Source organism: Ambystoma mexicanum, chromosome 1q (genome assembly GCF_040938575.1).
Source record: "Ambystoma mexicanum isolate Mex_15411 chromosome 1q, UKY_AmexF1_1, whole genome shotgun sequence".
In the NCBI taxonomy this organism is placed as follows: Eukaryota; Metazoa; Chordata; class Amphibia; order Caudata; family Ambystomatidae; genus Ambystoma; species Ambystoma mexicanum.
In genome coordinates this window covers 1,330,611,942-1,330,638,791 of record NC_090922.1, presented here as the reverse complement: position 1 = coordinate 1,330,638,791, position 26,850 = coordinate 1,330,611,942, and the positions used below count along the sequence as shown (strand labels likewise).

Genomic DNA, 26,850 nt, shown 5'->3' with positions numbered 1-26,850 from the left:
CTTATACTGATAAACATCATTAGATATGCAATTAAGATTCAGATCTCTTGTGAGAATGACACTTGTAATGGCATTATCAGCAACAATAAGATCCATTAATTCATTCAAATCTCTTAAAAATTGGTTATCAGATAGTCCCACAGGGTTCGAATACAGACTGATCAAAGCACAAGCAAAAGGGTGGCTGAATAATTTGACCATTTGCATGTAAGCATTTGGAGAGGACCAAGATTCTGATTTAAGCCCCAAAGACGTTTTAACAGCTGTTATTAGACCGGCAGAGAGTCTTCCACGTGCAGCTTTAGTAGGATTCAAATATAGATCATAATTATCTCAAATGGGGTCTGAAATCATCCATGTTTCTATTAGCAGCAGCACGTCACATTTGCCAATGTCAATTTCTTTATTGTTCAGGAGATGTTTGTGCCCTCTAGTATTCCAACTTTATAAAGTTATTTCAGGGCATTTCATTGTGGTTACTAGTTAATTTTGGTTGACATCGCAGTTTCATACACAATATAAATGTGTTTTGGTCTTGTTTATCATTTTGACTTGTGAAGCCAGTTTGTTTTCTGGGGCCTAGATCAGACGTTGGTTGTATCAAGGGAATTTCTGATGTGTTAGAAGATTCTGTTAGCAGTGTGAAACCCATGGAGTTTAAATATTTTTTAGCAGTTCTGATAGTATTCTGTATCACTCGCAAGTTCATCCATATTCTTACTTAGTTTAATTTTGTTTTCATGAATAAATTCCACTAGATCTAGATCAGTAGAATGGATGTCCTCCAACGTGGGAATATCAGAAAAGGTAGCCATGATTGAATGTCTGTTTAGATCGTATTGAGTAAAGGAAGCTGGTCTGCAGGTTATCACTAACGAATACGCAGCTGCTCGCTTTTTCAAAGGATTTGTCGATTTTTTTGTATTACAAATATGATTCAAATTTACAGAGGGTATGGGTGAATAAGCAGCTTTCGGAGCTTTGTTGATTTTTAATGCCAATCCCAATAGTCATAGCAACTCAGGTGCAATCGAGTTTGTCGAGGTTTCATTAAGTGACATAATTGAAACTAATTTAGATGATACTATAGGCAGATTGGACTTGGGGGGAGCTGAACACCCAGTTGCTATTCTTGGTACAGCATGCAATTTAGAGAATTGTGTAGACAAATTGGGTTCGGAGGATATTACTCTAGCAGATGCTATTTTCATTGGACAGGCGTCGAAGACCTTTTGGGATGGATGAGCAGACATATAGCCATCCACAGCTTTTCTAATTTCCGGGCGATTGAGATCCACGGAGTGTTGTTCCTTAGATATTACAGGTTTCATGATTTCTTGAGACTTGTTTTTAGGTGAATTACTATCTTTAGGAGCAACGTCAAGCGATTTGAAGGTTGCTACTGCTTCAACCAATTCATCAAGCTGGGCATAAGGTACAACATTTTCTGTGTTTTATGGTTAGGGAAGATTTTCTTGCTTGTATCTGGAAGTGATTTTTTTTGGCACAGCTTTGGATGCTTGTATTACACTGTTTTTTGGTAGAGTGATAGGGCCTCATTACGAGTCCAGCGGTAACCATGCCGGAAAAACCGGCAGGCTACCGCCGGACCTGTATTACCATTCTGCCTCCGTGATTCCTGGAATCACTGGGGCATTACGACCCCGGTGACCCAGGAATTCCGGAGGTGAAATTCTGTAAGTCCCCATTCCCATGGAGTCCGATAACACTCCATAGGGATGGGAACAATGGAAACACTGGTTCCGTCTATGACGGAGCCGTTGTTTCCATTTGCGCCTGCAGGCGGGTGGTGTAAATCCCGCCAGGTCAGACCTGTGCCTGCAGGACTCTTAATCAGCCCGTCCGGAAACACCAGTGGCGGCGGTTTTACAGCCACCGTTCTTTCCGGACCGGCAGGGTCATAATGAGGCCCAAAGTCTTAATACATTGTTTAGTTGCAGGTGTGGTTGAACCTTTTGACGTTTTTATATTTTTAGTTTTTTTAAGTTGGGAAGAAGTCTGCTTCTGTTTTTTATTAGAAGTCACAGGCTTAGCTTGTGTGAAAATGGTGTAAGCAGCCTTAGATGCTGTCTTGACTGAGTCATCACTATCGGGCTTCATCTCACTGGAAGTCTTATTTTTGGAGTTTATATTTTGGTCATGGATAATGTTATCAATCATCAGCACTGCATATAACATAAATCGATTCGCTTTTGTTACCATAATTATTCAATTTTGCATATGGCATGGTTTGAGTAGAGATTACATATGCCTTGGCTTTCATTGATTTAGTAACGGCGCCAGCTATTTTAGGCAACGATTCAGTCACATTGTGTTGCCACATGAGAATTTGTTCCATTTGTGCTGCATGGGTAGTCATTTTGTCATTCATTGTTTCAAAGAGTTTTCCTAAAGAATGTAAGGTGAGATTCCATGCATTAAGTGTAATCTCAACTAGTCTATTGTTCGCTTCTTGATATTGTAAGCTATCTTTATCACAATTTTCATGGTGTGGGCAAAATATATGAATCTACTAACTCTGGATTCGGATGACTGGTATCAATGAATAAATCAGGGGAACCAGACAGATTTTGCGAAAGTTCTCGAACCGAAAAACCAGAGTCGTTTGATTCCAAATCAATAATTGCCATGTCATTTGATTGAATGTTTACATTGACATTTAAGTGCGGTGCAACTGGAGCTGTCAGCACATTATTTAATAACATTGTGTCCAACAGAGATGTATTATTTATATTCTCTGCAGACATAGGTGGTACAGTGTCAAAAAATGTTCCATCTGTGTTCGAAGCAGGTGGTTGTTGCAAGCCACTGTCATTTACAATTTCAGACAGTTGTTTCTGCAGCTCGTTTTGATGGTTCCGGTATTGCGTTAGCAATCATTGTTTCTGTTTCCGTTTGAGGGTCAGTAAGGGGTCTGTTTCCGTTTGCGGGTCAGTAAGGGGAGTAGGAAGTTTTAGTTCACCTGTGGGAGTAGAGTCAGTCGATTCCCGACAAAATGATCTTATGTCGGAATTTCCAATAGCCTTGGCTGTCGTCTTGATCTTTTTCCGGCTCCCACAATCAGATGGAGTAGAGCAAGAGGGAGCAATCAAGCGTTTGCGCGAGTTCGCAGGCGGAGCAACTCCTCTACTTGTCTGCATAGACCGATATCTATAACAGGCATTCCTGTCCGGAACGTGAATAATGAATGATGCATTCACGCAAATAGGGAAAGAAACAGCAAACAAATAGACTGCTCCAACTCCCCAAATTTGTGTAAAAGAAGACCAGACGGAGCAGCCAGGTAGTCGCAACGCTGTGTCCCATGCGGCAAAGCGGCACTTAGCTCTGGTGCGCGCGTTCCACATTATGTAGTCTCATGCCAGAAAAGGGCGGAGCTTGCAGCTTTGAAAGACAGTAAAGCCTAAAAAAGGCTTGTTCAGTATCTAAAAAACAAATAAAAGATACAATAATGTTAGTTAAAGGTCCAGGACTAATCCTTAGAAGTCTTCAAGAGCTTTCTGAAAGTAAGAAGTTCAGTTTGATGATGCTCGTGAAGCTCAAAGTCCAAAATCAGGAGAGTCCAACAGATAGTGCAGGGAAGCGGTACTTTTCCAGTACTTCATTTTGGCGCGCGCTGCAGTATTAATGAAGCCCTGATTGTGGGGGTCAACCTAACTGTATTTTATCCCCCTCCTCTTCGACACCCCTTTCATATGCCTGTCACATGTGGGGCACCCCATAGCTGCTCTGCCAGCGGCTCCAAAAGAGGCGAGAGAGGGATTCCCTGCCTCACCCAACTACTAAGGTCGAGTCCTCTAGAGATCTTCACATTTACCACCACTCTCGCACCTCGCTCATCAACATTGCCCTGATCCCATTGAGGCTGGCCTGCCCAAACCAATATTTTCAAAGCACTGCATTGAGGAAATCCCAATCAACTCTATTAAAAGCCTTCTCTGCATTTAAAGATAAGAGCGTTGGATTCCCTCCCTTCCCTCACACCGCATCCATGTGCAGCAGAGACTTTCGTAGCGTGTCCGCCCCCTTCCTCCCTACTATAAACCCAACTTGGTCTGAATGAAGCGGCCGGGGGAATCAAGCCCTCCAGGCAGGATGCCAATACCCTAGCAAAGACCTTTGCATCTACGTTGAGGAGGGATATCGGTCTGTATGACTTGCACCATCTGGAGTCCTTCCCTTCATTTGGAATGACGGGTATCAGGACCTGACAAAACGACCGAGCTGCCCTCCTTATTTCGGCAATGGAATTAAATAAATTACCATTTGCGTAACAAACAACCCCCCAAAGTGTTTTTAAAACCCCACCATGAACCCGTCTTCCCAATGTGCCGCCGAATCCCCACAAATATCTCTTTCTGTGTGCACTGGGTGTCCATCACCGCAGCCTCCTCCCTCGTCGATCTTGGAAGTAGCGTCGCGTTCAGATATCCACCCTTGCCTTTTCTTCCCCATAAAGGTTCTTGTAAAACTGATTAACTATGTCATTCTATGTGTAGAAGTTGGTATTTTTGTGCTGGATGCTTATGTTCTGATGGTCCACTTGTGGGAATTGGTCTCTTTTGATTTTGATCTGATTCTTTGATTACATGAGAGGCCTCCTTGTATTCAGTCATGACATTATGATTCCAGCGGATGGTCTCATCTATTTTCCTTGTCTGGTTAGTGAGGCCTACATGGTTAATATGAGACGTTGAACGGGAATGGTTGTTGTATAGGGGGTGACATTGGGTTGAGTGTAGACGAGGTACCGCGGGTCAGTTCTTCAATTATACTTGGCGTGGTGCCTAAAATACGTTTGAGTGTTGTTGAATGTGGGGGGGACTTTGTTTGAAGGCATTTGAATTGGATTTTAACTGCATATTGTTATGTGGTGAGTCTATATGCTTGAGTCTATTTGTGTTTATTGGATATATTTGCTTCTTTGCAAGCTGTATGAAGATGGGAACAGCTGGAGGGCAGATATTGACAGTGGTTGGGGTGCAAAGGGGTGTGGTATTGGGACTTGCTGACTGATATGTTGCTTGCATTGTCTGCTAAACTCATTTTGCTTGTAGGGTTGGAGTTATCTTCACTGATTTTCGGGGAGAGGGATTTGGGGGCTTTTATTCGACGGGTGCTTGGTGTGTTCATTGTTGCCTTTGTATGGGCTTTGAGAATGGTGGTTGGGGGATTATATTTATATGGGACTGATGTTCTAGGGGGTAGGGTTCAGACAGGCTTTTAAAAAGTTTGTGTTTAATAGTGTGTAGGGTATTAGTGTGTTGGGTTGTGGGGTCATGATTGGGGTACAGTATTGAATGTTCCAAGAAAAATGTTTATACTGGGCCTGGTTTTGAGGAGTTGGTGGCAGAGAGAGAGAAAAGAGAAAAAGGGAAGAAGGGGGGAAAAAAAGGGATTTTGCATGTTCAAAATTGATAGGGAGAATAGTATTGTATTCATTTTCATATAGAGTTTGGAGTTTCGTTTCTGGTGGGTATGGTTCAGAATAGTTTTCTTGATGTATATATTTATGCTTATGTTAGGTCTGCTGTTTGTCAGACTGGCAGTTTTGTACAATGCTTGTGTTTTCTGTCTGTTTGTTTATGTGTTTTTTGTTGTGGTGTCTACATTTTCTTTTGTTTTTTTGGGACCCGGCCTTTGTCCTTGGTGGTCACTGCTTATATTGTATTGATCTGATTTGAGAGTTATGGTCGCGTTAACTTTTGTTTCATGGAATGTTAAGGGAATTGGAAATGTTGTGAAATGACGCAAGGTTCTGGCAAGACTGTGGAGAAGTAGGGCTGATGTGGTGTTCCTTCAGGAGACTCATCTTGATGAACATACTGAAAAATACTTGGTTAACTCCAAATATTCTAGGGTGCTCTCGATTGCTATGATTGTAGATCTAGGGGGGGTGAGCATCTTGTTTAGGAAGGGTCTGTCGTTTAGGATTGAAAAGACAGTTATGGATGAGGAAGGTAGAATCCTGTTACTTGACGTACTCCTTGAAGGAAAAAAAAATTACGCTTGGTTCAGTGTATGCGCCATGCTCGCCAGCTGTTTCTTTTTTCAATCAATTGTGCCTTTTGCTGGATGGCATGGAGGGTGATTCATTCGCGTTGGGCGGTGACTTTAATCTAGTGATGAATAGTAAGGTGGATCGTAAATTGGGATGTAGATATTATAATGAGAAGGTTAGTGAGGAACTCAGGGCATTTGTATTTAAATACAATCTTATTGACATATGGAGAGAGCTTCACTGTGGTGAAGAAGAGTTTTCATTTCATTCACCTGTTCACAACTCTTTCTCCAGAATTGATTACTTCTTAATTAGTGTAGCTTTGAGTAGTCACACGATCTCAACGAATATATTGGAGAGAAATATCTCTGATCATGCTCTATTAGACCTACAACTGATTTTTGACAGTATAACCTAAGACGAGAAGGTGGAGGATGCAAGCCGCAACGCTGAAAGATAAGCTGGTTACGGATGGCTTAGAGGCATTCATTGGGCATTACTTAGAGGAAAATCTAGGCTCGGCCAGTATTAAGTCTGTTTGGGATTGTTTTAAGGCGGTCTTGAGGGGAGAATTGATTAGTAGGTCTGCCCATGTGAAGAAGCAACTTTTGATTAGTGCTCTAGAGAAGGAGATCAATGACTTGCAGAGGGTTGTGCTATTGATGTTCCAGGACAATCCAAGTTAAAATTGCATAAGTTAGAGGCGGAACTGAAGACTCACATTCAAAATTTGGCGAGTAAAAGTTTGTTTTATTCGAAACAGAAGTTTTGAGAAGTAGGTGATCGTAATGGCAAGTTATTGGCATATAAGCTTAAGGAGATGGTGTCTGAATCTTGTGACCTGTCTGTTGATAAACTGGACACATTTTTTGAGAAGATTTCGCTTTCCAGACTGACTCTGGAGAAGCGTACTTCTCTTGATGCTGCGATTGACGTTGCTGAAGTTAGTTTGGCCATATCGCAAATGAGAGATGGAAAATCACCGGGTCCCGATGGTATTGTCTCAGAATTTTATAAAAAGTTTGCAGTTCAATTGGCACCTGTTTTGTGTGAACTTTATAATGAGTTTGTTACGTCGGGAATGATGTGCGATTCCATTAAAGAGGCATTGATTGTGGTGATACCAAAACCCAATAAGGACCACACTAGATGTGGAAATTACAGGCCTATCTCAATGTTAAATGTGGACTTAAAAATTTCCACTAAAATTTGGGCCAACAGATTGGGATTCTGTATGAAAGATTTGGTTGATGGGTCACAGGTGGGTTTCATTCCAGGGAGGTATGGTTATGACAATATTCGAACTGTGTTAAATGTGGTTGGTGCCCGATTTGGGAGGGACACAAATGAAGTCATAGGTTTCTGTGATGCAGAAAAAGCCTACGACGGTAAATTGGAAGTTTCTGAAATTCACTTTGCTAAAAATGGGTTTTGGCCCGATTTTCATGAGAATGGTATACTGTATTCATAATGATGTTAAGGCCTGAGTATTTGTTAATGGAGTAGTTTTGGACCCGTTTCAGTTGTTGAGGGGCACGAGACAAGATTGTCCGTTGTCACCTTTTTTGTTTGATTTGGCATTGGAACCTTTTGCTACTTATTTTAGACAATGTGAGCTTATTAGAGGTATTATTGTTGGGAAAGTTGAGGTGAAAGTCCTATCGTATGCTGATGATATGCTTCTTATGTTAGCGAATCCAGAAGTGTGTGGGGATGTAATAAAATCAATGTTTCAAGAAGTGGGTGAACTGTCAGGGCATAAGGTGAACTGGTATAAAACTGAGGTCTTCCCCTTGTCTGGTAAGCGTGAAAGGTCAGTTTTGAGTTTGTGGAATTGTAAATGGTCTCCAGGGGGAGTTAAGTATCTAGGAATTCATATTATTGGGGATTTGCAGAAATTACTGCAATGTAATCTGGATTTGGTTACCGCGCAAATGTCCTTATTGATTAGGAGATGGGAGAGATTGACTTTGAATCTGTGGGCTAAGATCAATGCGATTAAAATGGTTCTTTTGCCAAAAATTCTGTATGTTCTTCAGTCCATCCCGTTGTTGTTGTATAAGAAACAGTTACTTAAGATTGAAAAAATATTTTCCTCTTTCTTGTGGGGTTCTGGAAAAAGGCCTATGGTTCCGAAATACATGCTAGTACAAAAAGTTGAGGACGGGGAATTTGGGTTCCCCGACTTGGTAAAATATTACAATGCTTTTTTACTTAAAAAAAAAGCTCCTATTACTTTAGAGATTGTGGGGTGAATGAACCAATTTGGTTGCGTATGGAAAGAGGCATTTGTGCTCCTTTTGACTTGAGATCCGTATATAGTATGGATAAATTTCCATTTAATAGATTGAAGTTGCGCCCGATTGTGGCTACTAGACAGGTGATTGGAGAATGGTTTCGAGACAATGGAATGAGTTATGGTTTCAGTGGTGATGCTTCTATATGGTACAACTCTGCTTTGCAGATTGATAATAAATGTTTGAATTGGCTCAGTTGGATTAACAAGGGTATCTTGAAGTTGGCAGATGTGTTGGATGGGGATGGGTTGTTGAGTTTTGCGGAATTGATGAATAGGTACGGTCTGAGGTGAAATGAAAGGCACAGGTATTTGGCTTTTGAGAATATGATAAATAATAGATTGGAATTGGCTAATGGTTCTATTGGGAATAAACCAGAGATTAGTGCTTTATTGGCAAGCCCGGAATATGGGGTACGTACTTATATGCAATTTATGCCTATTGATTAGAAACTCCAAGGGGCATGGTCTAGATTAAGAAATGTGTGGTCGGATGATGTTCTGGATGAACTTTCTGAGTTAGATTGGAAATACATTCTGAAGGTTAACTTGACTTTGGGTCCTGATATGGGTTTACGTTTAATTTGTCAAAAAAGTCTTGGAAAATTGTATTGGACGCCTGTTAGGATGTTTAGACTGGGGCTCCGGCCAGATGATTTGTGTTGGGGTTGTAATAAGGATAGGGGTACATTATTACATTTATTGTGGGACTGCCCGAGGGTGTTGGAGTTTTGGACGGCAGTGATTGATGGAATTGATTAGATTTTTGATGTGGTTTTGCGGAGGTCGGCAGTGAATATCATACTACTTTCCCGTAAGGACAGGGGTGGTCGGATTGCGAGACATTCTTGTTGGATTGATAGAGCCATAATGGTGGCTATCAAGTTAATACTCAGGGTTTGGAAATCGAGGAAGAAACCTAATATAGATGAATGGCTGACGGAATTACATGTTTTGGCACAGTATGATAAGGTTTCGTTTCATAATAGAGATAAGGATGAGGATTATTTGAAACTTTGGGGTCCCTTTATGGCTCTATATGATTGATGGGAAAGTGGACTTGTTTTGATGGTTATGGTAGTTGTAGTGGATATGGTGGGGTTCCTTCTCTCCCCCCCCTTTTTTGTTGTTGTTGTTTGTTTGTGCTGTCTTGTGTGGTTGTGGTTATCTTGCTGGATATGTTTCACCACGGTTGGTTTTCTGTTTGATCTGTAGTCTTTATAATGTAATGCTCTGGTCTTTTTGTAAATGTCATTCTTTATGCTGATTGTGAAGCATGGTTGCTTTTACTATTAATGTTTATATGGAAATCAATAAAGTGTTGTTGAAAAAAAAAAACTATGTCATTCAGGGCGGTGTGATAATTCCCCATATCATTCAAGCTCCCCTCTATCCAACTCTCTGCTCTCTGCACCATCAGTCCCATCGCCAGCAAGGCGTCCGCCTCATCCCCCTGCTCATAATATTTCTGATGCAAAAACTTCAATTTCTACACAACCGTGTCCATTTCCAGGGCCCTCAGCTCCTCATGCTTGTGCCTCACCGGTCCCATCAGTTAACTAGTCCCTGGGCCTACTCTGCAGAGCCATAATTTCCGATCTGAGTTTATTTTCCAGAAGACCCTGCAGCCTTTTCTTCTTGGAACTCTCCCCAATCAACATCTCTCTCCATGTCGCTTTTGCTGCCTCCCACATTGTGAAAATGTCTACTTCACCCATATCGTTCACCTCAAAGTAATTAAAAAATTGCCTCACACATCTCCCCCTGGATCCCAGCATTACCCGCCTCCCAAGAAATGCAAGTTAAGATGCTCTTGAGGAAGCCCATTTGACTCTGGTTGGGACAATATAGTGAAGAAATTGAGATCACCACCCCACATAACTCACCTGAAACCAACAGTGCCCTACCTCCGGGTCCCTCCCAAATATGTGGATCTCTCATCCGCAGTAAAATCCCCACTCCTCCCTGCTTCGCTGTACCAGAAGCCCAATACACCTGCCCAATCTGGCCAGAGGGAATGCAACACTCCTCTCCCGCTTTCATCCTTGAGTCTTGGATCAACAGGACGTCCAATGACAACCTTCGAAACTCCCATGAAATAGGAAATCGCTTGGTGGGTGCATTTATTCCCTTCACATTGAACATCCGCACAAGCAATTGGTCTTTCAAGCCTACCCTCCTCCTCCAAGCCCCCTGAGCCACCCTTACCCTCAACCATGGCCCTGTGTCCATCTCGCACTGCAGGACACCGAAAGCATAACAACCTACCCATGCCCCTTTGTTAGTGCCAAAAATCGTACATTATCCCAAATTGCCAGACCCCCACCCACCCAGCCCTCCCCCTCCTCAAAACCCATACAAGAGACACCAATCAATAAATGGGCCACCAAAGGAGATGCCCGACCCCTTCTCAACAAACAACCATTTCAACAAAAAAATACACTCTTGTCATGAAACTCATCCATTCAAGGCACTACCCCATCAAGTCCCCTTCTTTTCACTGGCAGTGGCGTGTTGAGCCTTCTGGATTTCCTCCCTTTGGGACGTCTCTGGTGCTGTGCCAGGCCCCTATCCAGTGACGGAGTCCCCAGGCTTCCCTTGCCAGCAGCCTGGTGGCGCCCCCACTATCCTCAGTCTCTGTGAGGTGTCTTAATACTCGCTGGGCCTCCAACCCCATAGTCACTCTGTAGTCTGTGTCTCCCACCTCAAACACCAAGGCAAGAAAATATATCCACCTATACCGAATCCCTCTTTCCGACAGCCACAAGGTCAGGGCAAAGTCTCCAAGGTTGCCTCTAAGCATAACACCTGGTACAACTCCGAACTTGGTCCCTTTGGCCCTCTGACCGCCCCCAAAAGCCCTGCCAACCTTGTTCACCAATATCCGCCCGATGAAATGAGTGCCAGATGCTTCCTTCGCTTCCACCTTCATTCCCCCTCAAACCCCTAACTCTGATACTACCTTTGACTCTGCTCTCAGTAACCTCCACCTTTCCATCACCAATACTCTTGGCATTCTTGCCCCAGTCATGAGGATCCGCCGGAAACCTGCCTCTAAGCATAACATCTGGTACGACTCCAAACCTGTGGCCCTGAAAGGAAAGTGCAGGGTGGCGGAACGGAAGTGGCAAACTTCAGGCTCACCCTCTGACAAACTGGCCTGCCGCCGGGTCCAAAGGAAATACAGACTCTTTATCCACTCCAAGAAAAGAGCCCACATACAGGCATGGGTATCCGGCTCATCCAACAACATCACAGAACTTTTCAAGATCTGCAGGGAACTAGACAACCCTTATGCAGTCTCCTCCTCTCCTTCTCCTTCCCAGGCTCTCTGCAACACACTAGCCGCATACATCGCCAGCAAAGCTCAGGTCATCCTGAACACCCTTGCTAGCCACCCTCCCAAACCATCCCTCAACCCCTTGCCTCCCTCAGCCCCTCACCACCCTCCTTCTCCCCTGTCACACCTGAAGAAGTTACCAGAGTTGTCTGCTCCATGAAGGTCTCTTCTAAACAGGTTTCCCCTTACTCATCCAGAACCATCAAGAATAACATTGGCTCCCTTGCTCACGCACTCGCTGATTTCTGGAATCACTCTTTTGCCACTGGATCTTTCCCCTCCTTCTTTAAGCACTCCCTTGTGTGCCTACTCCTAAAAAACCTTCAGCAGACCGTACCTGTCCGGCCAACTATCGTCCTATTTCCATCACAACCCTCCCGGGAAAGCTGTCAGAGAAGTTGGCACTGCCCCAGGTCAACTCACACAACAAACTTGTTGATGGTCTCCACAACCATCAATCTGGATCCAGAGGCACGGAAACTGCTCTTCTGAACACCTGTGAAGAACTGCTCGCATCTCTGGATTATGCCCCTGCTGTCCTCATCCTTCTCGATCTCTCTTCTGCCTTTGACACAGTCAACCATTCTATCGTTATACAAAGGATGGAATTATCGCGCCAGGACATGTTCAAGGCGTCCCACCTTAAGCTCTTCCTTCTCAAAGGAATTCTCCCTTTTCTCACTTCTCCCCCTAGACGCTCAATGTTACCCGAGCCCTGGTTCTCTCTAGATTTGAATATTGCAATCTACCTTCTTCCACTCTGCAACCCCTCCAGCTAATCCAGAATAGGGCAGCAAGATTTATCCTTGGCCTTAAGCCGTTTTGCTCTCTCCATCACTGCCGCATTATCCACGTAGTGCAGATACTTTACCATCACTGACCTTGGGCCCTTACAACGCAGCATGCCCCCAGTAGGCTCTCTTCAACTCTACTTTTTTGCCTTCAGGGAACAGAGCATTTATGAGGGCCTTCACCTTTCTCTGCACCTCACTCAGGGGTTCTCCATTTTATTCCTTCAACCAGGGAATCCGGAGGTTATTCCTTCGCTCCCTGCTCTCCAGATCATCCAGTTTTAACCGCACTTCATCCTCACTGGACTCCAGATCAGTCATTCACGCCTCATATTTTATTTCAAATAGAACTGCGCTTGGGTAGCTACTTTCTATTCTATTCCCTTAAGCTTATTTTCCAATACTTCCACCCTGCACCGCAGGCCTGTTATCGAGACCTGAATGTCATCCCTCAGCAACTTGATTTCTTGCAATATGCCCCGGACATCATCCTTCATGGGAATAGGATTACCGCTTTCCCGAGTCTGGTGTAGGGGTTCCTCAGTCCCATGCATTTCCAGCATATCTCCAAATCTCCTGTACTGTTGCAGGGATCATAGCCCCACCGACTGACTAAACTCCAGGATGTCCAATGATTTACCACCGTCTCCTTGTCACCACAGGACTCTCACGTCCAGTCCAGACTAGTAGCAAGCCAAATTCTCCACCTCCACCTCTCTCCCTGCATGGCTGATTACCACCTCCAATCCAGGATCACCATCCGGCTTCTGCAGGGCACAGGCCAGTCCACCCCAAGCACACCTCTGCTGCTGCAATAGGGACCTCGGGACATACACTGGACGCCCCCTGCAGCAGGAGCCACATGCTGGAAAAATAGGCTGCTGGCCCCAAACAGTGAGCGCTGCAGGCACTCAGTCACTCCCAAAACTGGAGGGGGCCTCATCACCTCCACTCCCTGTCACCAGAACCCAGAGTGCACGCCGTGCCTTCTGAGCTTCCATTGTGCTTTTCTCAGCAGAGGGCGCTGAGGCCCCCGTAGTCTCTTGCGGTTGGCCTCCGCCGGGGACCGACACCTCCCCGCTACCAGCCGCAATGGTCTGCCATGTCAGAGCAAGGCTCCGCTGGGGCCCCATACTCAACGCTGCAGCTCTCTGCCTCCCAAGGTCCGGGCAGCCAGGCCTTTCACCACCGCAGGCACCGCCACTCAGCAAGGCACGCACCTCTCTCCAGATCCTCTCCGTGGCGCACACAGCACTCGTCTACCAGCCAGCGTCAACTCCAGGCTATACTTGGAGTCACCAGTGCCACAAAGCAGTGTATTTCAGGCCGGGTACTGTAACCTATCACTGTATCAGAGCAGGGGGAACTCTGAGCTCATCCTCTACACGGCCATTTTAGTCCATGCCCCCTGGCGGTCTTCCCCCATTTCTCTATTTTATCAAGGTCTAGCATTCTCACAGGAAAAACTGTAAAAAAAAACTAAACAGAAATTAAAAAAACCTGATCTCTGTCTTGGTATTGCCAATATGTATGGCAAGTCAGTCAATGGATCGACCATTTCGAATAATGTTAATACATGATTTCAGATGGACCCAATGAGAACATGAAACATGGCTCACCACAATTTTACTTAACCTCAATTACTTGCATATAGGAGTAGGACTCCCTCCATTTCTGCATGAACAAATGCACCTCTGGAGCAAATGCACATCTGGTCCTTTATATTTCATTCAGTGCATCATTTAGTTTGCCCATGTACACCTCAGTTTCCGAAGGACTGTCTATATCCCGCCACTTCACTCTTAAGGACCTTCCCAATTGAGACGATCCATGGTTCCTTCTTTCCAGTCAGTAATTAGCTTCTTCACGTTTGAACTCCTGATCCAGTACTCATTAGCGCCACAGTACTGGATCAGGACAACCAGGAAAAAAAGAATACAATTACTAGACATGGAGGAACCATGAATTCTACTCAACCATGGGGGTCTGGAAAAGTGAAGAGAGGCTTTCCTGGAATATTAAAACACGAGATCAGCCCAGGGTGCTTAAAGCTTTAACCACTTTGGCTGAGGAAGGGCGTTGGTGGTAATGGCCCTAAACCCTCACTGGGCTCTCCCTTTGCTTTGGCATTGAAAGGCTCAGGTGGGCTGGCCATTACCATTGAAGCCAGCCTCAGGAATAGCCAGTTAACGCTGGATTTGAGCATGCATTCTTCTTTTTAAACAATCAGAAAGTGTGGAATTGAGGCCCCAACCACATTGGCACCTTGCATTCTATACTTCACATTTGTTGCTCTCACAGCTTCCAGCTCTCTTGCAATGGAGACACTATCTGCCTGCAAAGGCTGCATTACAAGTTTCCCTTTGTGATGTGTACTTACTGTCACTTTTCAAGGAGACTTGGGAAAGTTGTAACACAGGAAGCCCCAGGTGTGGCTGCCATTTTGCCACCTTCCACAAACTCTAATCGCAACAGAAGCTTGCATTTCATGCTTCTTTGTTATACTCACCATTTCTAGCTCTCCAGCCAATCACAAAGCTTGGAATGCAGGCTTTAACTGCTTGTAAGAGGCTGTATTCCGAACTTCCCTTTGTGAAGAGTACACACAGGCCACTTGGCAAGAAGACCTGGTTAAGCTCTTACACAACGAGCTCTAAGTGGGGCTTCTTTATTATCTCCTTGCACAAGCAGTAACAGCCTAATAGGCCTTGCCATTGTGCTCCATTGTGTGATAGGTAACATTCACCCCAGTTAGAAGCTGTTGCTTTCAGCTCGGGTTTATTAAACCTGGGCAGCAGTCGCCAACCACATAAGAGAGCCCTCGTGTGTGGACACAAACGCTTCATTAGAGGGGCTTACAATGTTTCATAACATGCACTAGGATTTTAAAAACTTCAGATTGACCCTTTAAGCATTTTAAAAAAACAAAGTACGAGACATGCTATAACCTTCAGTGTAAAGCATCAAACACTTTTTTCAATTTAAAAGCACATAAAGCTGGCTGACAGTTTAGTGTGCGATACAAAAGTGTTTCCTGCAAGAGTAAAATAAACATTTGTTCACATTTTGAATATGCAGTCAAGGTCACAGGCAATCTAAGTGTCAAAGCCTTTAATAAATATATATGACTAAAGGTAAAACAATGTCTATACAAAATATGTTCTTTGTACCCACGATGATGACTTATCAAGCTTTAGCCCACTATAGTCACCGCTATGCTGTCATTTCCAAGGCTGATACTGAGTTTAGAAAGCCCAAAATGCACTTCACAAGCAACCAGGGAGAATACACGTATGCACATTAAAAAAATGTCAACGGTTGCAGCAAGAAAACAACACCATCTAATTTAGACAGCTGAAATCATGTTGTATAAAAAGTACATTATATTTTGGGTAACTTATGTTTTTGCAGTCCTGCCCTGCTTTTTGTATTTTTTATTGAAGTGACTTGAGCACACTTCATCAAAGAATAGAATCATTCAGCCAAGTGAAATGCAGCTACACCTGCTATTTGCACTAGTTAATAAGGCTAGGTGTCACCAGCAAGACATAACCCATCATATCCCAATAAATCCTTACCTAGGGCAGCAGCAAATGACAAGAACTCTAAAATAAACAAAACCATTTAGAACCAACTTACAACTTCTCTTCCAAGAAGTGGAAAGAAAGGCGTACCAAACAGCTTTCTCCCATTGATGAATGCCTTCATGATAAAATTGGTCACTATTGATAAGAGGCAAAAAGACATTGAAATGAGTTTAATTTCTGGCACAGAGTAATAAATTACGTTTTATATAAACCCAATTGTACTTACTTTTTCTTGAGACTCCAGCACCAAGGTTATGATTCAAATCAAAAGGATCTTAAAAGAGAAAATACATTTAAATCATGCACATTGTACTGCACTTTAAAATGTGCTGCAATTAATAAAAAGAACACTGCAGAGTGTTTGGCGGTCCAACACCCAATTGGTCACAAATACAATAGATTCTATAAGCATAATGTGTACAACTATTGGATATTAGGTGGGCACACAAAAAAGCTTCAGAGAGTACACATATATTACAACAGTTATATATTGCATTAGCAAGTGTTCATCATCACAAAACCAATGAGAAAAATAAGATTTAGACTTAAATATAAAAAGTGATGAAGTACTTTTTTCTTTTAAACCATTCATTATTTTATTGACAGCGATTCAACATAAACCCTGCACAGCAGCACAGTATGTATCATTACATTTGACCGTCTGAGAAGAACAAATGACTTATCTTTCAATAAGGTTCTTTCTGACGAATTTTCCTCTCCTAGATTCCTTCCTCATCTTTGATATCTATCTCAAAGTGCAGCTACTCTTCCGAAACATTTCTGGTGCCAGGGGGCGCAGCTCGGCTCCCTGCCAACTCCTCTACATGCCCTGACATAGAAGTTGAGCGCACGCACCAGGTTCAGCTGATGGAATCGCTCCTCTGCTTTGGAAGGATGAGGTGGAGGAAAAACACTGGAAGGATCTTTTGAGAAATGGAAAACAGGGACCACCTTCTCTTTGGAGAAAACTAAATCGGGAGGTTTACCAAAAAACATTCTAGTGGAACCAATTGTGACCACGGAAATCACCTTAGGGGTGAGTAATCTCAAAGAACAAGAATATAACAGCTGAAACGGAGTACCCATAAGAAATGTCAACACTAAATTAAATTCCAAAGCCAGAACAACAAGCTGGTGTGGGGGAAACTGGTTACACCAAGCCCGCAGAAATTACACGTCTATGGAATTTGTGAATTAGAACCCTGCTGTGGCACGTCCAGGCCAAGAGAAAGCTGAAAATCCAGAAGGGAGGACGTTGAACATGTAATAGTATTGAGGTCCCTCAGCCAGCACCAAAATGATAACTCATGCCACCTGCTCACATAAATGAATTTGGTGGCAGGTCTCCTAGCAGATAGGAACACGTCCAGGACGTCCTCCGATAAATCCCACTCTTTGTACCTCAACCTTTCAGTAGCCAGGCTTGAGGTTCAGGCTGGTGAACCTTTTCGGAACGAAAACCCATCCTTCTGACTTGCAGGAGGCGGTGCACGTTCTGTGCAAGGTGCCAGGGTGGGCAGATGGACATGTCCAGCAACTCCATGTTCTCTGGGCCCATTCCGGAGTGATCAGAATGAAAGTAACCCCCTGAAAACTACGGAATGACAGGGATAGGCAGTAACGCATATAGCATATCCCACTCGACTGTCAAGGTAACCCCCCCACCGGCCCGAGCGCCCTGTCGTGGAAATTCCCTTGAGCAACACTGCCTGCACTTCCTTTTCATACTGGAAGCCAAGAGGTCTACTGGAGGAGTCTCCCATCGGGAGAAAACCATTCTCCAGACCAGTCTGCCTGCTCAGGGCTTCCGCAATGACGTTCTCTCTGTCAGCAAGATGAGCTGCTGTCAGAGTGACCCTATCCAGAACTACAGTTGCAGTGCTTCCATGCACAAAGGCAAGGAGCCCACATCACTATGTTTCTTGAGGTAGTACATGGCAACCGTGTTGTGGATTACTAGCAGCACAGACTTGCCTTGAACCGAAGTGAGACCAGGGCCAACCCGATAGCTCTCAACTCCAGCAAACTGATGTGCTTCCGGCATTCCGATGGTGACCACAGGTTGCTCACCATCAGGTCTTGCAGGCAAGCACCCCAACCTTTCAGGGATGCATATGTGACTAATTTCAGTTGGGGACAACGTTCCTAAAACAATACCTCTTTCATAGGTGCTTTCTTTGGGACCACCAATCCAGGTCTCTGGACACTTTCGGCGAGATCTGGAGATAGTCTGTGGTGCGTCTCCAAAACCGAGACCACCGACGTGGCGAAGCCATTGTGGCGATCTCAAGCATCCGGAACAACCAGGATGCAGGAGGATATAAGACCCGTAAAGCATAAGGCATCCGGAAGTGCTTGGAAGTGCGGCTGTTGGGCTGTGTGGGCTGTGTCTCGCTGCTGGAATTGACACTTGGACTTGAGAAGCAGACTTTGCAGGCGAGGCGTCGGCAAGAGGAAGTTTGCAGCGCTGTCGCCGCGCGAAACGCGCAATTATTTTGGGACTTCATTGAAACTCGAGGACACGCCCACTGGTCCCACCCACTGCCGGCCCACCTGCTACCAGCCACTTCCACTTCCTTAAAAGCACAGGTGCACGTGCATCTCGCGCGCGCATCCGGAAGTGCTTGGAAGTGCGGCTGTTGGGCTTTGTCTCGCTGCTGGAATTGACACTTGGACTTGAGAAGCAGACTTTGCAGGCAAGGCGTCGGCAAGAGGAAGTTTGCAGCGCTGTCGCCGCGCGATACGCGCAATTATTTTGGGACTTCATTGAAACTTGAGGGTATTTATGTTTCCAAGGCACTCAATGATTATCTTGATTTGACTTGACAGCAGGTTCACCGCGGGTTGTGCAAGAGGAATGAGTTACTCATTCTGGTTCTCTCCTCCCTTTAGACATGCCCACTGGTCCCGCCCACTGCCGGCCCACCTGCTACCAGCCACTTCCACTTCCTTAAAAGCACAGGTGCACGCGCATCTCGCGCGCGCATCCGGAAGTGCTTGGAAGTGCGGCTGTTGGGCTGTTCGGCTGGCGGAGGGAGGAGGCGGTAAGAGCCTTTAGGGCTGTGCAGACTTTTATACTAGAGGCTGGTGTGTCTTGCTGCATAGGGTGTGATTGAAAGAGAGAAGGAAAAGAGAGAGAGAGAAAAAAATAAATTAAAAAAAAACGTGAATTGTGTACTTCTGTAGCGATAATCAACTCACTTGTGATAAATGGGGAAAGTCAAGCTCCCGCCTCGCAAAGATGCGAGGGTGGACTTTTTCATTGCGGTAAGCACTAGAAGGGCGGGTTTGGTCAGGGCAGCAGCTTTACCGCTGCCTGAGGCAAATGAGGAAGAGGCTGATTTACTACAGTGTGCGCAACAATGTTCTCAGTTAGAAAAACAGGCTGAGGACCATAGTGATCCATCGCAAGAGGCTGAATTCTTAAAATATGCTCAAGAACGGTCTCTTCTTGAGAAACAGAGTGAAGATATTATGGATCCTTCTCAGCCTCTCTTTGGGGAGGAAGAGACAGGGAACATTGCTCATCCTAAAGAGATGGTAACTAACATAAATAAAGAGCAAGAGAACACGCCCAAGTTGAATGACAAGGATGTACATGATAACTGGAATTATGGTAAACTGCTGGATTTCTCAAATGGTACTACATTTGATAAGGAGAATAATACTGTGAGCAGTTTGAATTCCCCGCCGTCAGAATTCACGGTAATGATGACAATCTTTAACCGTCTAATTCTGTCAGAACTCCGTAATAATACAGAGTGTTTGACGAATTTAGCCTCCGACATCAAAGTACTACCAGATAGTTTACTTGATAAATTGCCAAAATCTCTTATGAAAATAAAGGAGTGGGAAGGGGTTGAAGGACCAGTGGACCTCACGAAGGAGCCCTGCCCGGAAGAGATAATTATGGTTGACGCTTCACAGGAACTGGCCCGAGATTCTAGTGGGTTGGGGAGTCACATCCCATTGGAGGACACTGTCCTAAATTGTCAGGAAGTCACAACGAGGACAAATGGGTCTGAGGATCAGAGGACAGAATTTATTTTGTCTAAAAGACAAATTAAAAAAATGGCAAAACAAAAAAAGAAAAACAAACAAAAATGGAGCAATTACAAAAACATCTAGAAAATGTATGAGAAATGTTATTCAGGATGAGCTTGATGAATCACCAACTAGAGGTATCAATCAACAGCAGAATAAAAACAGTCTAAAGGAGGATGGCAGGGCCACCAGTAAGATGAAGGAACAAGCCACTCAAAGTGCATACGTACAAGGTGATCTACCACTGTGTGAAGTTCTGAAAAATAAAAACAAAAAAGATGAGGTATATGAAATCTTTAATGCGGTTCCTTCACAGGAAATAACAGCTAATATTGGGTGGCTTGCAAAAGCCAAAGAGACTAACATCCCCATTTATAAGGAGAGTCCCATGACCATAAATATCACGAAGATGAATGACATACCTGTTGATAAGGCCCCGGGAAGGAATATGATCCCCATCGTTGATAAGGGGGGCTTGGGGAGCAGGGATTGGAAGATCCCCCAAGGTAACAAACTCAAAATTCATTTGTGTTCGACTAGGGGCGATTCCAATCCCAGCAATCTAGAATCGGGTTTGGATAGTGGAGCAGATAAACATGGTGTTCTGAACTCCGAAGTTACGGGGGAGGTACAGATGGGAAACATTTATCACCAGGACAATCAGAAAATAGCTGGTAAAATTCAGGAGAATGCCAATGATGAGACCCTTTATCAAAATATACTGAGAGTGCTAAGAGATTAACACCAGGAGGTACCCAATATTGGGAGGGAATTGAGACAGATTAACACGAGGGAGAAGACCTACGAAGAATATTGTTCTGGAAGGATGGGAGAGAGTAATGGAAGGGAAAATGGGATGAAGGAGAAGGATCAGCTCCATCATTTTCAGTTATTGGACCTGAAGGACCCGGTGAGACCGGATCTTCCAGCCCTGATTCTGACCATATTATTCCAGGAACAGAATAACATCTCCCTAAATCGACCGTATATTCTGTCTCTATTGGGTCAGATTCCTAACCTAAGTTTAATTGAATCTACAGACATATACCTGGTCGATTATATACATAGGCAGAGGCTGGATTATGTCCGTATAGTTATACCATCCCCTTTGGTCAGAAACCTTATGATGAAAGAAGCAGAAGAGCTGTATCGTAGGGGTATCGATGTTTTTGAATATGTATGGTCCCAGTTACATCCAATAGTGACACCTCGAAATATAGGCAGAGGGACAATCCTCTAAATAAGGAGGAAGGAGAAAGGAACGAGGAAAGGGCAAAGGAGGAGACACAGGATTGGAGATGGCTAGCTTTGTCCCTGAGAGAGTCCATTGAAAATCTCAGAAAACTAGGAAAGCCACTCTAGTAACGACAAATGGTACTTTGAAAGTGCTAACTTGGAACTTGAGAGGTTCGGCAAATCTCCTAAACAATGTGACTTTTATGAGGGATTTGGCACAATATGATCTACTCTTTATCCAAGAAACATGGTCAAAGGTCCCACTATGTTGGGAGGGATTTACGGTGTGTTCGCTATGTGCCCAAGGGGGACTTAGGGGTCGTCCTAAGGGAGGCCTCTTCATTGCAGCAAAGAACCACTTGAACCCCAAAATAATAGGAGAATGGGCCTTTGCACATCATTTTCTGGCCGTGGGTTCCTACTGACATACAATAATAGGATTACACCTTTTTTGTTGGTTAATATTTACTGGAACCCGGCCGAATTACCGGATAGGCAATTAAGGCTGGAACTATGTAATTTAGGGTCTTTATTGCAGAACTGGTTATTAATTAATACAGGTGGCCAGATAGTGATCGAAGGTGATCTCAATGCTGCCATTCATGGGGACTCTTTTAGTGGGGATGTGCTGATTAGTAAATTGGGGGAACAGAATCCAAGGGCTGACAACCTAAGGTGCAGGGGGAGGATGTGGTCCCACTTCGTAGAGATGTGGGGCTTGGAAATGTTGGTAAACCTTCAGCCAACTTGGAAAGCCAGAGGCTGCCAATCGATAATCGACTATATCATATGCTCAGGGGATTTGTTCAACTGTTCTGGTAATTTAGTGTGCATTGAGACCACCTTGAGTGATCATTGTATCTTGTCTATGGAAATAGGTATCACTGTGCCAATTGTGTCTAAAATTGGGTTTGAGTACAACATTATTGTCAACCAATCAGGGAACCGAATTTCATGGACGGGACCAAAAAGTAGACAATTCACCGCATCCATGATTGCTGACATTGAGAATTTTTCAGAACAACAGAGGGAAAAGACTTATGCGGCAAGTAACTTTACAGAATATATTCGCAGTACTTTGGAAAAATTGGATAAAACTGATAATAGGGCCACTCAGCTTAGGAAAGACAGAGCCCATATTTTTGACCTGGAAATTAGAGATAAAAAGCGGGTCATGAGGAAAGAGATAAGAATAATTAAGAAATCGGGATTGTCATTTATTAATATGGTGGATAGGATCAAAAAAATCAAACAAAGTTATAAAAACTGGTCCTTACAACATAGAATAATCAAAGCGCAGACTGATGGGGAAAACCTGTTGACTTCATTAAGGGGTTCCAATTCAAGAAACTTCTGCTATCTAATGAATAACTGATACAAACCCCTGAAGGAGCTATTAGTGAATCCCATTAATGAAGAAATGTGGAAGGGTTACTTTGTACATATGTACTGTCCCAAGAAGGACGTGATAGGGGTCCCTGAGAAACAAGATATAAACTGGCAACTGAATTTTACCACCTGGGAGATAAAAAATCTAATAGTAAAATCTAAAAATTCTGCGGCACCAGGACCGAACAATCTGTCGAATAAAATCCTTAAGTCAGACCCCGAATTATGGGCTAGAATACTTTCCACTCTGTTCACTAATATACTTGAGACCAAAACTTTTCCACTGTCCTGGAGGGTTTTCGATTATCATACCCATATTGAAAAAGGGTTCCAGACTATGCCCAAAGAGCTATAGACCTATTGCCTTTGCTGACCCAGAATCAAAACTGTTCACGTCACTTGTTCTCAGAGATATCCAGAAATGGATTGATGATAAACAGGTCTTAGATATGAGACATTTTGGCTTTAGGAGAAATATGGGGACGGAATGTGGGGGGCTCATCTTGCATTGTTTGAGGACCGAAGCAATGAAAAAGGCAGAGACCTCGGTCTTTATTGCGTCAATGGACCCGAGTTCCGCATTCGATTTAGTTGACAGGAATATACTGTGGGTTAAATTAAGAACTTTAAATATGCCAGCAATCCTGTTGGATATTGTAAGGACAATTTATTCTCAGACGGATGTGAGAGTCAGATTGGATTCAGCGGGTACCCTCTCGGATCTTTTTACCATCCATAACGGACTGCGTCAAGGCTGTAGACTGGCACCCACAATCTTCAATCTATATGTCAGTGGCGCTTTTATGGCTTTACTAAATAAGGGGTTAGTTCCACCTAGAATATCGAGTATACGCATGGCCTGGTTAGCTTACGCTGATGATTTCCTCCTAATTGACACCACTCAAGTGGGACTCCAGCGCATGCTCAGAGCTTTTGAGGGTTTCATTGACTCAATTGCATTAAAGGTCAATCCGGACAAAACAGTTATTCTTCGTCTAGGGAGGAAAAATAAGAAATTAAACACGATGTCATGGGTTTCAGGGAACATATGCATTAAAGCTAAAGGGGAATTTAAATACCTGGGCTTTTCGATAGCAGGTACACTATCTAGACCCCTACTACGAACTCAATTGAAACTTAAGGCTGATATTGCTATATCTCAAATGCGGGCCCTAGATGCAAAATTTGGGAAATTTTCAATGATTCCTCTCAGAGAATATTACACCAAAAAAGTGATTCCCAGATTGACATATGGGGCGGAATTTCATCCCTTAGCATGCGAAAGTGAATGGGCCTCGATAGAAAGCTACATCTGGAAATCGGTACTGTATCACTTTCTGAAATGTATACCGAATTGGGTCTTAACTCGCTTCAAGCTTTGGTGACATGCAAAAGAATGATGTTATGGAGGAAATGTAATTCCTTGGACACCAACATGTTGTACTATTATGCTGGTCAAGACACTTCCAATCCTTTTATAGTGGAATTGAATGAGGAAGTCTCAAATAGTCTAAGGATAATGGGAATTTCAGCCTCCTCCCTGATGAATAACCCGGCTAGGGTGAAAGAAAGTGTGTTGGGTTTTGACTGGATCCATACTAAAAACGCAATACTGGATACAAAAATATACCAACAAGTGTGTGCTTTTAACAAATGGTTACCATGGATTGAATGTTACTTAAACAAGTATCCTAATATAACAATCCGAAACGATTTCATGCGTTTTAGATTCAATGTTCTGCCTACTAACCAAATACTATCAATTAGATCCACAGTTCAAATATTATGGCAATGGTGCAGGTTCTGTAAGGTAGAAGGTATGGTTGAGGACCTGAAACACATACTATTGGTTTGTCTGGCATTAAAGGAAAAAAGACTGTTATATTTTGCCCAATATGTTAATAATACGGCGCAAGTGGACAGAGAATTTATTTGGTATAAAATGTTACACAATTGTAAAGGCAACTTGAATATCAGGGTGGCAACATTTCTGCGAAACATTTGTGCCCTGTTTTAAATATGCAGTGAATTTTTAGAATGTCAAATTTACCTTTAGATTTTAAGTGGTTTTCTTACTATGTAAGAGTTAAGAGAACAGATTGGGTTGCTTATCAGGTTACTCTACGAAGCCATCGTATGAAAAGTAATGACTAGACATGGTAGAAGTATTACTATGTATTGCACAAGGTATAAGTATTATTATGTTTTGCACAAGAGAATATTGGATAGTCGGTTGACGCTATTCTGTTACGGTCTGTAACGTTTCTTTTTGTAATGCGGTTCAGATTGTGTCTGAAACTTATGTAATGTAAATTAACTTTTGTAAAGGTTTATCTAAACCAAAACAAATTTTTAAAAGAATTTTAAAAAATAAGACCCGTATGTGCAGGATGGCTGAGGCAGGAACATTCACCTGTATTTGAAGGACATGGAACATATTGGAGCTGTTCGCAACTCAATCCTTTGGGGGGAGTGAGTGTCCCAGACTGCACTGATGAAACAGGCGGGGACAGCGAGATCTGAGATTTTCTGAAGCTCAGGGAGAAGTCTTAGCTGTGCAACAGACTGCACATTCGGTACAAGTCTTCCGACACCTGGTCTGGTGAGGAAATGGATCCTCTTCTGAGGCAAGCCACTATTCCCTGCCAGCAGCTTGGTAAGGACCCTAGATGCTCAAGAGAGACTGAACAACAGGACTTTAACTTGGTAGTGGCAGTGCCCAACTGTGAATCTCACATACTTCTTGTGCCTTTTGTGGATGGGCACATGAAAGTAAGCATCCTGGAGATCAAGGGAGACCAGCCAGACCTGCAGGAAGAGGGCTTGAAGGATCTGGGCTAGAGTAACTATCTTGAACTTGTCTTTGCGCAAGTACAGGTACAAGAGCTGCAGATCCAAGATGGGATGTGTGCGCCGGTTATCCTTCTGGAACCCAGAAAATAAGTTGAATGCCAGCTAGTGCCTCGTTCTGTGCAGGGTTCCGGATCTATGGCCTTGTTTGCTAGAAGCTGACGCACCTCCTCCAGCAGGAGGGGTTACGCAGGTAAGCAAAGGTTGACCAGGGGATAGCCTGCAGGGCATTCAGCAAAAGCAAGACAGTATCCCTGATGAACGACTTGTATGGCCCTGGCTTCAAAGTGGTAAGAATCCATTCCTTGCAGAACCGGGTCATTCCAACACCACAGTAGGGACAGTACATGACTCCACTCTTATAAGGCTGTACCACCTGAGTTAAGGGTAGTGTAGACAGAGCATCCTGGCTTATTTTAGGAGAGAGAAAGAGGGCTGTAGGAAAGTACATTTAACTTGTAGTACACCAAGGATACAATAGAAGCACTGACAACCAGGAATATCATAAAAATAAAGGTTTATTATAAATACACATATAGGCCAAGTTAGGTCTTGGGGTTATACTAGTCAGTCAAACACTTTTTAAAAAACACACACCACTATGCTTGAAAGCCCACTGGCCAAAGCATATAACCATATTTGGAACACCTAACAGGAGTTCTAAGGAAGTCACACCAATAATTACTTTTAGATTACATACAGTAATTCAAGGGTAGTAGACCCTAACAGTTGAACCGTGACGCTCAGCAAGAAATCACATAGTAAGTCAACTGGTAATATACTTTTGTAAATAGTGACACACTTCTAGCAACAGTATAAACCTATAACTCTTTTTGGGATAACTCAGTAATACTTAAAGTAAGTAAAGCCTTGTTGTGCAATATACCATTACAGCTACTTTTGAGCTCAGTGACACACTGACTAAGACAAGCAAGAACTTTGTAGCTTATTTCAGATTGGCACACAGCTAACTCAAGGTAAGTAAAACCTCCATACTTTTGTAGGGAGCTACCAGCAACCTAAAAGGTAAGTATAATCTAAAGATTCTTAGTCTGTGCAGGCTAACAGCAAGTCACGGGAAGCAAGCCCCAATTGGGGACACTCATACAATTATCCTATAAGGAATAATAAAGTGAAACCAACAGCATTACTTTTGTTTTGGAAAGAGGGGAACCCAATTCTTCAGTCTACTTTCAGTTAGAATGGCAAGACAGTTTCTAAGGAAAGCAAGACTTGGAGAGGACTTATTTAAGAAGGCACATAGCTTATTCAAGGCAAGTAAATCCTATGGATAC

At 43.5% G+C, this 26,850-nt stretch overlaps 1 protein-coding gene across 7 annotated transcripts in view; it reads right to left on the bottom strand.

Annotated features, from left to right (window-relative positions):
* TUT4 (terminal uridylyl transferase 4) overlaps positions 1-26,850 on the bottom strand; it is a 2,154,442-nt gene that overhangs the window by 673,137 nt on the left and 1,454,455 nt on the right. For all 7 annotated transcript variants that reach the window (XR_011291019.1, XM_069642184.1, XM_069642186.1 and 4 more), the window contains exons 24-25: positions 16,263-16,310; positions 16,089-16,171 (exon numbers count right to left, since the gene is read on the bottom strand). Coding sequence is in view for 6 of the 7 variants with exons in the window: in XM_069642184.1 (XP_069498285.1) it covers positions 16,089-16,171; positions 16,263-16,310 (131 nt within the window). In the remaining variant the exon portion in view is untranslated. The remainder of the gene's footprint in view (positions 1-16,088; positions 16,172-16,262; positions 16,311-26,850) is intronic.